The sequence below is a fragment of the Abramis brama genome, assembly GCF_963993115.1.
Source record: "Abramis brama genome assembly, chromosome: 7".
Taxonomy (NCBI): Eukaryota; Metazoa; Chordata; class Actinopteri; order Cypriniformes; family Leuciscidae; genus Abramis; species Abramis brama.
This window is the reverse complement of record NC_139969.1, coordinates 21,716,222-21,730,182: the sequence shown is the minus strand read 5'-3', so window position 1 is coordinate 21,730,182 and position 13,961 is coordinate 21,716,222. Positions and strand designations below refer to the sequence as shown.

The 13,961-nt window shown below is 35.4% G+C and overlaps 2 protein-coding genes across 2 annotated transcripts; both read left to right on the top strand.

The window, feature by feature from the left end:
* Positions 1–201: 201 nt before the first annotated feature.
* Positions 202–9,874, top strand: slc2a2 (solute carrier family 2 member 2). The gene is made up of 11 exons (XM_084118896.1): positions 202–387; positions 2,155–2,250; positions 2,415–2,614; positions 2,791–2,915; positions 4,136–4,251; positions 4,601–4,763; positions 5,772–5,959; positions 6,087–6,191; positions 7,743–7,844; positions 7,978–8,181; positions 8,285–9,874. The coding sequence occupies exons 1-11, from the start codon at positions 379–381 to the stop codon at positions 8,486–8,488; spliced, it is 1,512 nt and encodes a 503-aa protein (XP_083975022.1). The 5' UTR covers positions 202–378; the 3' UTR covers positions 8,489–9,874.
* Positions 9,875–9,985: 111 nt separating this feature from the next.
* eif5a2 (eukaryotic translation initiation factor 5A2) lies at positions 9,986–13,588 on the top strand. The gene is made up of 5 exons (XM_084120135.1): positions 9,986–10,178; positions 11,104–11,293; positions 11,431–11,535; positions 11,683–11,814; positions 12,979–13,588. The coding sequence occupies exons 2-5, from the start codon at positions 11,126–11,128 to the stop codon at positions 13,039–13,041; spliced, it is 468 nt and encodes a 155-aa protein (XP_083976261.1). The 5' UTR covers positions 9,986–10,178; positions 11,104–11,125; the 3' UTR covers positions 13,042–13,588.
* Positions 13,589–13,961: the final 373 nt, after the last annotated feature.

Genomic DNA, 13,961 nt, shown 5'->3' with positions numbered 1-13,961 from the left:
CACACACACACAAAAACGCCAATCTTGCAATGCTGACACTTGTCGTTCTTCAATATTTACACCACAAACATTTATCAAAATCCTTTAAAATTATGCAAGTTGTCATGTCAATCATTTTCACCACAGTTAAGAGAAAAAAGAAAAAATAGCCTGGTATTCAGTGGGGAAATGATTTTCCTAAAGCACCATATAAACTGCGGTGAGACATGGACATCATTAGCGGATGGATGAGGGCACAAGGTCTCCAGCACAGCACCCGTGTGCAGCATGATCCTGCAGTGACAGGATTGATCATTTACTGAGTATTGGGAAAGCAGCCGAGAACCTTTGAGCCACTAATAACGACCAAGAGCGTCTTTTGCTGACACTTCATGCAAAATGGAGAAGGTAAATGTTTTCATCTGTCGTCATAAATTCAAATGGATAATGAAAATGCAGTCTATGATTGATAGGTTGATCATGCTGTACAGTAGATGCATATTTAATTTAAATGTATTTTTTGTGGAATGTTTTGAATTTACTCTTGTATGAATGAGACGGCAGACATGATAGTCATGACATGCAGAATCATGAATGCAGATGTTATTCATGCTGTGATTATGATGTTCCTGGGTTTATCGTTGTTACTGTGATTTGACTAAATAAACAACCATATAGTTAAACATGGACAAATGAATCACAAAAATGACCAGAATATGGATTCTGGTTCAGTACTAACTGACGAGTAAGAATTTTTGTACTTTAAGAAATGCAACAGTTTTTAGATGATATTCAAGGACCTGGTCATTCTATTTATATGACAGTTTATTTACATAAGTACTTGGTAATGTGAATGAACTCCGTGTACCTGCTCTATACACACATTTGTTCTTTGTGACTGTGCATTATTTATACTATAGTGGATAATTGTAGCAACGTAATATGAGCAAAACACACTATTAAATTAGTATTACCAGATATTTTCAGTCTATCAAGAGCTTTAATTCTGTTTACTCAAGTATTACTCACTGCACAAAAAAACTTTTTTTTTTATTTTAAAAGCATATTTTTAGTTGCATCACCTCAATTATCTTGAGTAAAATGTGTTAATCCAACTTTATCTAATCATGTTTATTGAGCTAAAATCAAATGTTTGTTCAAACACAGAAGAATACTTATACAATTAATACGAGTAATACATTTGTTACAGTATTTATTAATCTTTGTTAAAGTTAGTTAATAATACAGTTTGTTCTTGTTAGTTCACAGAGCATTACATAATGTTAAATACAACTTGATTTTAACAATGCATTAGTAAATGTTGAAATTCTCATTAAGTAGGCTAGTAGTTGGCTAATGTTAACTAATGAAACCTTATTGTAAAGTGTTACCTCCACATTTTATTATTGGTATAAATAAAAACATGAACGTAATTGTTCATTAAAAAAATTATATTTTAGTTCACAAACATTTTCTTTCATTCAGTTCATGCGCCAGAGAAACAAGCGTGCAGCCATCTTTAGAATATTGTCTTTGGACTTCCGGTTTTGCGGTAGCTCTGTATATTTGTATGGCATCGTTGTCGAAGAGTAATTAGCTGGTGAAATGGATTTACTTATTGTAGAGTTGACGAATGTTATCACGAGCATTGTAATGTTTAAAGCAGATCTTAACAAATGTCAGTAGACCGGGAAGATTTTAAAACGGGCAGTTCATTCATAAATACGTAAGATCGCTGTGGAAATACAAACCGGAAGACAAAAGACAACAAGCGCAGCGCTGAAAAGGGGCGGGGCTACATTCGATTAAGAGTAAAATATGTAATTGAGCATTGTCATTTTTTGCAGATCATTTTGTTTGTTTCACTAATTTCTGTAACAATATCTCATTTGTGATAGCAACATTTTTACAGCATGTATTAACCATTAATCATGATAGTTCACTGTGCATTAACTAATGTTAACAAATAAAACATTTGATCTGTATTAGTAAATGTTGCGATTAACATTAGTTTAGATTAAATGCTGAAGTATTGTTCACATTGGTTATTGTTAACTAGTAACAAATGAAACCTTACGTGTGCCCTAATTTCCCTTTAATAAAGAATAAATCAATACAGTCCGTTGAACGTTTATGTTTGTTTGTTAACGGTTGTCCTGTTTTCCTGTCTCGCAGCAGTTAACAGGCACACTCGCTCTGGCAGTGTTCACAGCCACACTTGGATCTCTTCAGATGGGATACAGCCTGGGAGTCATCAATGCCCCACAGAAGGTCAGTCATCACACCATCATTACAACCTTCACACTCCCAGCTGCATTGTGAGCCAGAATGATATGGATTTATCTGCTTAAGATTATATCTTCAAGAGAAAGGACTTTTGTTCTGTATCATTATTAGATAGGATTTGTCATGGCAGTGTGCCATTTGTGTTGTAGGTCATTGAGAGGCACTATGCAAGATCTCTTGGTGTCTATAATGAAGAACTGGCCCGGAGAGAAGGAGGAAACACCACAGAACATGAAGAAGCTTCTGATCCTTCTGTGGTCATGTACTGGTCCTTGTCTGTGGCCATCTTCTCCATTGGAGGCATGGTGTCCTCCTTTCTAGTGAGCTTTGTTAGCGACTTCCGTGGAAGGTGGAGTATCTGTGAACTTGGGAATTATTATTTGCGATAACATAAAAAGCAAAACGCTCAATGATGTGAATTGCACATAGCTTCAGCTTTCTTTATCTTGAAGAATTAAGATTTATATGTTCAGATACAGTAGAATGACTCATTTGTGTTCCTCTCTGTATAATATTGATTTACAGGATCAAAGGCATGCTGGCAATAAATGTCCTTGCCATAACGGCTGGGCTGCTCATGAGCCTGGCTAAGATGGGCACACCTTACCTCATGGTGATAGCAGGACGCGCTATCATGGGACTGTACTGTGGTAAGAAAGTCAAGTTTGAAAGTAGCTAATCATAACTGATGCATAAGAAATAAAAATAAATAGTAAAAAATGGAGTGAAATTTTATTTAAAATGTGTTAAAAACAAATAAGAAGAAACAAGAGCGTAAGATAAAAAGGAAACAGGTCTTTTAATAATAACAACCTTGGTCTAATAATAATTCAAAAGCAAAATCATATGAGCAGAGCTGTACAGCAAGCTGTTTAGAAAATCAATGAGTGGGACATTGCTTTATAGCAGTTCAATAAACAAGAATTTATTATTGAGTAACTTACATTTTAAATACAATATTTCCAGTTATTTTGTTGAGTTTCTGTTTCTCATTATTCATATTTGGCTGCATTAGGCCAATGGGGTTTTCCTAATTCACATTACGATCAACAAATAATTAATTAATAATTAATTAAAAAAAGGACATTTTAACATTTTAATTTAACTCAAATGAAAATGATTCAAAATTCAAATCAGTAAAATGATCAAATCTTCTCATCAACGAAAGTAATTCCAAATTAAGTCAAAATATAAACCTTTGTGTACAACACAGTAGCAGTGTTTCCTTAATGAATCAGTGTTTTTGAATGATTCAGTTGAGTGAATGATACAATGACTCACTCATACAGGCAGCACTTGCTTCATTCAACAAATCAGTGTGAATGATGCATGATTCAATCATTGCTTCGTCTGAAATCGCATAGGTACTACATTTGGTTTGAAACGTACTTTGCAACCGTTAAAAAGACATTATACATTCTATATAGTATGAATGTGTGTAGTATGAATAAAATTAGGATGTACTACATCCCCCATTCCTAAATTATTTTCCTTGGCCTCATGGGATAGTAAAGTGTCCATCAAATGTGCACTTCAGAATCTTGCTAGAAGTAGTAGGTCATCCAGGTACTTTTCACCTACTGTGTTATGAATACTTTGAATACTCAACTCACATATAGTTTTTTGCCTACGATACAGTATGGAGGTAGGCATATTCAGATGCATCGTTGTCGCTGACTACAAAGGAAGTAGCACTATATATATATCAGATTATATCAGATATCAATAGAGATAGATTAAATGACTGGTGTACACACTCTAGGCATTCATTCATTACAGATATTTACTTAAATGTATTTATTTTATTACATTGCACTGTATATGTTTTGTATGTTTATGCAAAATGTTTTGACTGACATATGTGTTATAGGTCTGTCATCTGGCCTGGTGCCCTTGTACATTGGAGAGATTTCTCCAGTGAAGTACAGAGGGGCTATGGGAGCGCTCCACCAACTGGCTATTGTAATTGGCATCCTTCTTAGTCAAGTGAGTGTCAAATCCACAAATACATAAAGATTCAAAGGTTCATAGCGGGAACTGAATATTTCAATTTATTAAATAAAAGAGCCTGGCCATACATGACCTTCCATGGCAAATCAGTTTAACAATCACCTAAAACAATTGTGATAAAAAATAGTGATGCTTTGTAATAGCTTTTCAATGCAAAAAGTAATACGAATTTGTATTTTAAGTCAAACGCTTATGAAGTCTAAGGTCACATTATCTGCTTTGAGTCTTCATCACTTTTAAAAAATGAAGCTTTTATTGAAGTTTAATCTTTGTCGGCTCTTATTAGAAGCTGTAAGATGTGTGCAGGTGTCCTTGTTATCTACAGGTCATTGGTCTGGAGTTCCTGCTGGGAAATGATGACATGTGGCACGTGTTGCTGGGTCTTTCTGGAGCTCCTGCCATCCTGCAGAGTCTGCTGCTGCTTCTGTGCCCAGAGAGTCCTCCATACCTCTACATCAAACTGGGCAAAGTGGAAGAAACATGCAAGAGTGTGTGCCAAAGTCTTCTCACTCCTTAACTCTTAGACAATGTATGCTTAAACATGTCATTTGTATTTATAGAGTAGAGAGATCGTTTTTGTGCAGTGGTAAAAATAGAAACATTTTGAGGATGATCTCATAATAGGCCTTAACTTTAGTCATTAAGTTTAAAGAATAGTCAACATTAAAGTAGCAATTTTTTGAGAATAAAGTTTTGTGAGATTGACGTCGCAATATTATGAGAATTAATAAAGTAACATCACAGCGAAGTTGAGTTGTCCACTGGTTTTGCTACAGATTGCACAAAACAGGCAATTTCCTGAATGTCTGTCTGGTTATTTCTCCTTAATAAATTCAATTTCCTACTGTTCATAACCGCTGCCAGATGCTAATGAAAACTCTGTGCCGATTTGCCAAAAGTATTTATTTGTTAGTAAATATTAACATGCTAATCATGCTAGTATCTAAATTCTCCAAATCCATTCATAGTACACAAAATGTATGACTTTATATGATACTTTTTTTTAAATATATATGATAAAAACAGTGATGCTTTATAATTGCTTTTCAATGCAAAAAGTAATACGAATTTGTATTTTAAGTAAAATGCTTATGAAGTCTTTATATTTACAACATTACAACTTTATTATTTTAATAACTTTATTTTTACATTAACGTGCCACTAAAACACTGTCATAATAATTTGAATGTTTTACAATTTAATTAATTCTCTTCTCTCTGAAGGCTCGTTCATAGCCAGAAGGAACACTATAATGACAAATATTCTTCAAAAACATTGTGGGGAAAAAAAAGGGATTCCAAAAATATTGTTACTCTGTGTCGTTGTTGTCATAGTTGTGATATGGACGCCTCTATTCTCTTAGAGTTGAGTGATTTTTAAAACATAAAAAATAACTTAGTTGTCGTTATAGTTATTGTTTTTGGTGTCAACAGGCCTTTATTCTGAACTTCCCCAAAGATCAGACAAAATAATGATGCTGTTTTTCCTTTCGGTAGGTCTGAAAAGGCTGAAGGGAGATTACGACACCTCGAAGGACATAGCAGAGATGCAGGCGCAGAAGGAGGAGGCCATGAAAGAGGAGAAGATGTCCATCCTGCGTCTGCTCCGTTCCTCTGTGTACCGCCAGCAGCTCTTTGTGGCTCTGATGATGCATTTCTCCCAGCAGTTCTCTGGGATCAACGCTGTACGCTCAATTTTACTCCCCTACTCCAATTTTATTGAAAAAAAAAAAAAAATTCAATTGAAGTTTTATGGACCACATTACTATTATACAACAGTAATATTTGATCTTGTTTTTGTGTTTTTTCTAGATCTTTTATTACTCCACTTCGATCTTCCAGACTGCAGGGGTCGGTCAGCCTGTGTATGCCACTATTGGAGTGGGAGTTGTAAACATCATTTTCACCCTTGTGTCGGTAAATAGACACTAATTTAAAGGCAAACACCGGCTGCTGAGGAACAGGCTCTCGTCTCTTAGAAACAGCAGAGAGCCGTTGCCTCTTGGGTCTTACTTTCCTTTAATGCTTTTTGACAGTAACTCAAGACTGATATTGTAGATAAATCCAACTTAGTCGAGAGCGTGTTTCTTTAGACAGCAGCTAGCAATTGTTAGAACTGAAAGGCAGAACAACACTCATTAGCACTATGATCATAATTTGTCAAAATTTAGATTAGATTAATAAAATAAAATTGCTGACATTATCAATCATGCTCATGTTTCACACCGCACCTTGAATCTTGTGAAAGGATTATATATAATAAGTTATAATAACTGCTGGATCGGCAGAGGCCTGTAGGCTCATAGAGCTGGAGAGAAGCCATATTTTATCGCGACTTTGCAGTGTTTATCTATGCTAGTTCAAGGGCAGCCTGCTAGTGAAAACAGTTTTGAGCAATGAGTCAATAGCTACTCTAAATCAAATAATCCATTCAGAACATGTTTTGATGAATCTGGTGCATGAAAGCACAATGCTTTTAGAAAGTCATTTTCTGATTTTAGCTCTAAAGAAATGAATAGTCATTTTGAAAAATATGTTGTATATATAATTTCACACGAGATTCCGCCACAAGATTCTGCTCAGCTCTTTTCCTCACAATTTTTCACAGTTTAAAAGAAAATAAATAAATCAGAATTGCGAGTTAATATCTTGCAATTAAAAAAAAAAATTCAATTGCATCAGAATTGCGAGTAATAAAAAAGTCTGAATTGTGGGTTATAAACTCCTAACTGTGAGTTATAAAATCAAAATTGCGAGAAATAAATTCACAATTGTGAGTAAAAAGTCAAAATTGTGAGATATAAATTTGCAATTGTGAGAAAAAACTCAAAATTGTGAGATATAAATTTACAATTGTGAGAAAAAAAGTCAGAATTGTGAGAGAAATTTGTGGAGGAAACAAGCTTCTATAGAAGTCAGACAAAAACAGCTTAATAAAAATAAAGGGTTGCCACATGAAGGCCACCATGTTGCGATCACATGACCAGCCAAATATTTTTAATTTTGTGGCTGAATTGTGATTCTGGTGGTGTGGAACCCCTAAAATCTGGTGGTAATGTGGAAACATGATAGAAAGAGAGGAAAAATAAAATATAAATGAATAATAATAAATATTAATAATAATATATAATAATATAATAATAATAATAGTAGACAGTAGTAATAAAAAATATTATTATTAAACAGTAGATAAAATATTTTGAATAATGAATAAATTAATAATCAAAATAAATTATAATACATATGAATAAATATCCAAATATCACTACAGCCTAAAAATAACTGGTTGTATAACAGTTCAAAACCACTAGATGTCAGTATATGGCAAAAAATATATATAAATAAATAATGAATTGAAAACTCTGAGTGCACCTTCGAGAAATTTTTAAGCATACAGGCAATCGTAGATGATTCTTGCGATTCTTGAACAGTCTGGTTCATTTATGTGTCTGTATGCGCGCTCTCCAGGTGATATTGGTGGACAGAACGGGCAGACGAACTCTCACTCTGGTTGGGTTGGGAGGAATGTGCTGCTGTGCAGTGGCCATGACAGTGGGTCTGGCATTTCAGGTATGATTGGCATTTTTAAATATGAAAGAAAGCCAAAATTTATAAAATGGAGAAAACTCTAATTGAGGAGGTATAGAGTATCAGAAATTGTGGTCAGTGATTGTTTAATAATTCTCTCTCTTCTGCTTTTCAGGATGTTTACTCATGGATGAGCTACCTCAGCATGACGGCCATATTCATGTTCGTGTCTTTCTTTGAAATCGGGCCTGGACCAATCCCGTGGTTCATTGTGGCAGAGATCTTCAGTCAGGGACCACGTCCAGCAGCCATCGCATTAGCTGGGTGTTGCAACTGGACATGCAATTTTATTATTGGCATGTTTTTCCCTTATTTAGAGGTAAGAGTCTGCTGCATCTCTACAATTGTGCAGTATTCTTACATGCCATCACTACACAAGGCCTTCAAAATAAGAATAACTCTAACTTTGCTTTGGTCCCTAGAGTCTTTGTGGGAGCTATGTCTTCGTCATTTTTGCAGTACTCCTGTTCGGTTTCACCGTTTTCATCTACTTGCGTGTACCTGAAACAAAAGGGAAGACTTGTGAAGAGATAGCAGCAGTTTTCCACCGCAAACGTGGAGCCCCTCCTTCCAAACCTCAAGAAGAGGCTGAGATGGTGCAGCTCAAGGGCTCCACAGAGGCCTGAAGGAGGACCCTTGGTTCATGGCAACTGTGGAATGAACGTTGTTACTGCAGTCACAGAACTTACCTTTTATGACATAAGTGAATCTGATCTGCTGTATATTCCACTAAACCTCAAGCAGAGCTCATCCTTTGACAGGAAATAATTATAGATGCTATAGTAAAGAGATTAACTAAACACAACAGCATAATATTGACAGACGGTGCAATATATACACTGGCCTTGGCGCAGCTGATGTTGAACTTAGATGATTGTATATTACTTTTATATTCCCAAAGTTATATATCTGTTAAAAAATATTTTTAAAGGCATCACATTGTATGCATTTCAGTGTATTTCAGTAGTGATATTGATGGTTGCAAATTTAAAGTGATTTGTCCTTTCAGTTTAGAGGAGATTTTTTTTATGTCACCTGAGATTTGTGTGATAAGCTATAAATCAACTGAAAGAAGGTTATACAAACTTACATAATTAATATGGGAGTTATGATATATTTAAAATTAATCTATGAAGGAACATCATCTACAATTGTTTAGTGTATACATATATTCAAAGACAAAATGTAAGAATTTCTTACATTTTGTTCTAGAGTTACAATGGTTGTATTACATTTGTGTATTTTTTGCCATTATAAAATTACTCATATTTTAAAGTAAACCATTCCAACTTAAAACAACCTTAATTATTTGCTTTGCTATAGATATCTAAAAATCCCAAGACTGTTAGGACATAACAATTACTTTATAGTTTTGCAGAATAGAAGCAGAATCCTTAAATTGTATTATATTAAATGATACATAGGAAGGCCTTTGAAAACACAATGGTGCTGAAACCCTTTTCATGTGTCTTTTAATCTGTTGCTATAGTCATTCTTCCATTTAAAGTTATGTTTTAATATATGCTATTTTAAAATGCAATTTATTCCTGTTTATACTCAGTCTTCAGTGTCACACAATCTTTCAAAAAAAATTGGTATGCTGATAATATTATCAATGTTGAATAAGGTGGAATGTGGAGCCCCAAATTAGTCTTCAGTTCCTTCTCTAATGAACTGATTTTTTGCTATTAGATAGTAGCCTACTACAGAACAAATAATGAACTCCAATATATAAACTCCGAAATCATCATATTTTGTAATTGCTGATGGGAAGAGCAAACACAATAATGGCATAATAATACATTCAACTATGAAATGAAGGTTGGGTTCAAGAAGAAGGGTTAACTTGCTCTCAGGACAAGGGTACGCTTCAGAAATGACAGCAAGTTGCCACGTGTTTGCAATGAAAACAATGATAAATATACTAAACTTATTTTATCAATTAAATTTGATGGCCAAAACATTGGTTTGATATTTTTGTACGTTGTCCTTTAAAGTTGTACTATTTCGTGACTTTTTTGTTGTTGTTTCATAATTGCCTTTTTCTGCTTAAATTTGAGCACTGCGCAGGCAGCTGTAGCAGTTTCTCCTCGTGCATGAGAATCTCGTTGCCGTAAAGTTGCGCGCATGCGCAGATCTTTCCGTCTTTTGTTGGAAGGGAATGACTGGCGTTTTCAATGCTCTCTGCTACAGCATCGCAACATTTATAGGCGAATCCTCTTAATACAACACAGCGTGTGGATACTACTCTGGAAGAGGATTTGGCGATTCAAGACGGTGTCCTGAAGCGGTCGATTGTGTGATCAGAGCGTCTGGGTGTGGAGTTGTTTTATTTTGCATGTGTGTCAAAGCTAGAAAGAGCAGCATAACGGCCTGGCAAAAGTTCTTGATTCCCATGCGAACATATCTGTTTACTCGTTTTTGAACAATGTTCCATGATAAGGGTTTGTTCCCGAGCAAAAGCAAGGTCTATATGTTTGTAAGCTAATATACGTTCTTTAAATGATTCGGTCAACTTAGTAGTTCCGGTTAACTTTGCGTGTGTAAGTTAGCTGTAAAGTGAGTCATTCATCCAGCTCAAACATTCAAACGGCGCCTCTGACTGCATTAGATTCGGCGAATTTAGCGAGGTTCAACTTTTGCGCGCCTTTTGTGGGTGTCCAGGCCGTGGTAGATTTGTTCACATTTACAACATTGGCAATGAGTTCGTAGTCAAGTTTAAGTTACGGTCTATTAGAGCACCCCAAACAGCTTAAATGTTGTTTTAGCCTTAACGTGCTCTCCGTTAAGTCTGTAATATTTACACATTAACAGACAAATGGATATTCTATCGTTATTTCAGCAAAATGTGCGAATGTTTGACCACACTTATAGGGATAGTTCACCCTAAAATGAGCATTCCGTCATTTCCTCACCCTCGCCTCGTGTCGCTCCTGTGTGACTTTGCTCTGTTGAACATAAGTTTTGGTTATCATTGACATTTGTTGTCTGTTGCAATTTCTCACATTTACTTTTAGGTTTCACAGAAGAGATGAAAATTAAGACAATTTAAAAAAAAATAATTGGGTGAACTATCTCTTTAAAAGTACCATACGGTGTACCACGTGCGGTGGTACTACCTTGGATTTTTAAGCGTTGTATATATCAAATTACCACAGTGTTACTATCTGAGACCGTCTGTGCTCCTATGTAAATACAATTACATGCATGTGGTAATTATTCCATTTTCTTCTGCGCACAGAATCCTCTTCGATTAACCCATCATGGCTGATCTTGATACTGATTTCACCAGTGGAGATGCTGGGGCTTCTCTAACCTTTCCCATGCAATGCAGTGCTCTGCGTAAGAACGGCTTTGTGGTGCTAAAGGGACGTCCATGCAAGATTGTGGAGATGTCTACTTCCAAGACTGGCAAGCATGGACACGCCAAGGTATCAAATTAATAAACTCACTGTTGAGGGCTTAATTTAAAATAACGACCACATTGCATAACGCATTGCATATTACCGAATCAGTAACATTGTAATCATTAAAAGCTTAAAATGCATTTGCTTAATTTACTTTTCAGGTGCACATGGTTGGAATAGACATATTTACTGGAAAGAAAAATGAAGATATCTGTCCTTCTACCCACAACATGGATGTTCCTAATATCAAGAGACTGGACTATCAAGTAAGTTCAAACCATAGTCAACCTTAGGCCACATTTATCAATGTTCATCAGCCATGTTCACACATACAGTGTAATGATTTGTGCTAAAGAATTTGCTATTCTGTGTCTTTTAATTAATATGTATTTTTTGCCTTTCCTGTGGCACAGCTGGTTGGCATCACCGATGGCTACCTTTCCCTGCTGAAAGATAATGGAGATTTGCGTGAGGACCTCAAGCTGCCTGAGGGGGATCTGGGCAAAGAAATAGAGAGCAAATTTGAATCTGGGGATGAATTTCTGGTCTGTAGCTATTACATCCTTTCAAATTCACATCAATTTGTATACTGTGAGCCTGTTAATTTTTTAATAGACTTTTTAGATGAAGAGGTTTTATTAATTCAATTTAGATCAGGGGTCTAGATCATAAGGACCCCTTAGTGGACATTGGATTGGTCCTTAGTGGCTGATCATGGGTCCACACACCATGTCAGAATTACCATAATTATGAGATTCTGGCTTGTAAAAAGCATTCATGTCCTCGTAGAACTTATTACAACTTACAAATTTTTTTTTTTTTTTTTTTACAAACAAATTTTCAGAGTACTCTGACTTGTACCATCTGACCGCTGCCACGCCATGTGCAAACAATCAAAATGGCAGCTTTTTTTATTGTTAATTTAATGCAAGAATAACCTGAAAAATAAACAAAAGACATTCATTAGTTTAATATAGCTTGCACAGAGTGGAATAACTATATTATATCTTTATAATGCAATTTAATTGTACTTAATGCATTTTAATGTAGGAAGGACAAGGAGACATTAGCTGAACATCTTAACTTTTAGCTTATTAGGGATAAATTTGTGTTTTGCTTAATACAATTTTCACATTGTTCGAGGTCAAATCATAATTGGTGGACCCCTGTTAAACACACCTAAATTAGTTTTTTGGTAACACTTCAGTTTAGGGTCCAATTCTCACTATTAACTAGTTGCTTATTAGCATGCTTGTTACTAGGATATTGTCTGTTTATTAGTATTTATAAAGCACATATTAATGCCTTATTCTGCATGAGCATATTCTACATCTTACCCAATACCTAAACTTAATTCCCTAACTAACTATTAATTAGCAGTAATTAGGAGTTTGAGTGTGACCAGTTGTTTTTCTAAATGCATTGTTTTGGTTCAGTTTAGTTGGACGGGTATTAGCAAAGTATTGACATTAAAGTTGCGATAAATCTTTTGTTCCACATTGTGAAGTGTTACCGATTTTCGAAATAGAAAAAAATGTGGGATGTGGGCATTGCACTCAAATTAATGTAGTGAATGTAAACATTTGAGTTGCATGAATTTAGAAAATGGATAGGGTGAATTCCCATTTCATGATGACTCTAAAAGTAGTCCTAGTGTTTTACTATGTCATTTTGAAAAAGTTAATTTGTGACTTCTTTCTCTCTTTTAGGTCTCTGTGTTGGCTGCCATGGGGGATGAGTGTCCCATTGCCATCAAGCCCATGAGCTCATAATGAACAGAAGCTGACGGGCTGGTTGAGTGAGGGCCTCTGTACCACAAATATTACATTTTAGTTCTAAAAGTCACCAAAGCCACAGCCTTCGCAAACCACCTAGAATCGTTTCTGTTAAACAGTAAAGATGCTGGACCTTTTGACCTGTCTCATGAGGTGTTGTCTAATCAGGATATTTCATATCACAAAGGGTTTCCTGCACGCTTGTTCTTTATTATTTCCCCCTCATTCATTCCTTTTTCATTATACAGATGCACTTTTATCATTCATTAAAAAAATGGGAATAGTTTTTTAAAGCTCTTCTTATTGCAGAAACCTTTTTATTCATGCCGACAGGCCTTAAACTGTTGCAAATCAGGCAGCAGCCATTGAAGATTACCTCTATGAATCTCACTGACTAGTTTGCCGGCATTTGGTACATCTACATTCGTGCCAAAGCCTGTGTGTCTCAGGTAGGCTAGGATTTGTCTGAATGTCACTCTAACAGCTTGGCACTTGTTGGGGTGGCCGGCAACTAGCGATCCTAAGGCAGATAACGGACTAAAAATTTTACTGACATATAATCCAGACCAAATGACCAAATATAATGTAGTTGATCTAAATTGCAAAACCTGTTTTTTTTTTTTTTTGGGGGAAGTAATTCTAGTTTTACTCCACCTGAACTTTTCTTTAGTTTAAGTTTACAGCATTTGACCCTCCATACTGAACACTTATTTTGGTAGCAAAGCAATAACCCAATACCTTTGTTACATCTTTTTAGTAGTAAGGGAAGATGTTAAGAAGGGCCTTTGAGCTTTGCACTGGCTAACCTGCTGTGATGCAGCAGTAATGAACGCCCTCTGTAACAAACTCTGTTTACAGTAGCTTTGCTATACAACAAATTTCTATGCTGCATAAATTAGCTTATTTTTTGTACTTAC

Excerpts from the sequence above, each read along its gene's own strand:
- slc2a2 (XM_084118896.1), top strand. Across the intron at positions 2,251-2,414 it reads TCATCAATGCCCCACAGAAG|GTCATTGAGAGGCACTATGC; the intron begins GTCAGTCATCAC and ends TTTGTGTTGTAG. Across the intron at positions 2,916-4,135 it reads TATCATGGGACTGTACTGTG|GTCTGTCATCTGGCCTGGTG; the intron begins GTAAGAAAGTCA and ends TATGTGTTATAG.
- eif5a2 (XM_084120135.1), top strand. The coding sequence starts at position 11,126 with ATGGCTGATCTTGATACTGATTTCACCAGTGGAGATGCTGGGGCTTCT. Across the intron at positions 11,294-11,430 it reads GCAAGCATGGACACGCCAAG|GTGCACATGGTTGGAATAGA; the intron begins GTATCAAATTAA and ends TTTACTTTTCAG. Across the intron at positions 11,815-12,978 it reads AATCTGGGGATGAATTTCTG|GTCTCTGTGTTGGCTGCCAT; the intron begins GTCTGTAGCTAT and ends TCTCTCTTTTAG.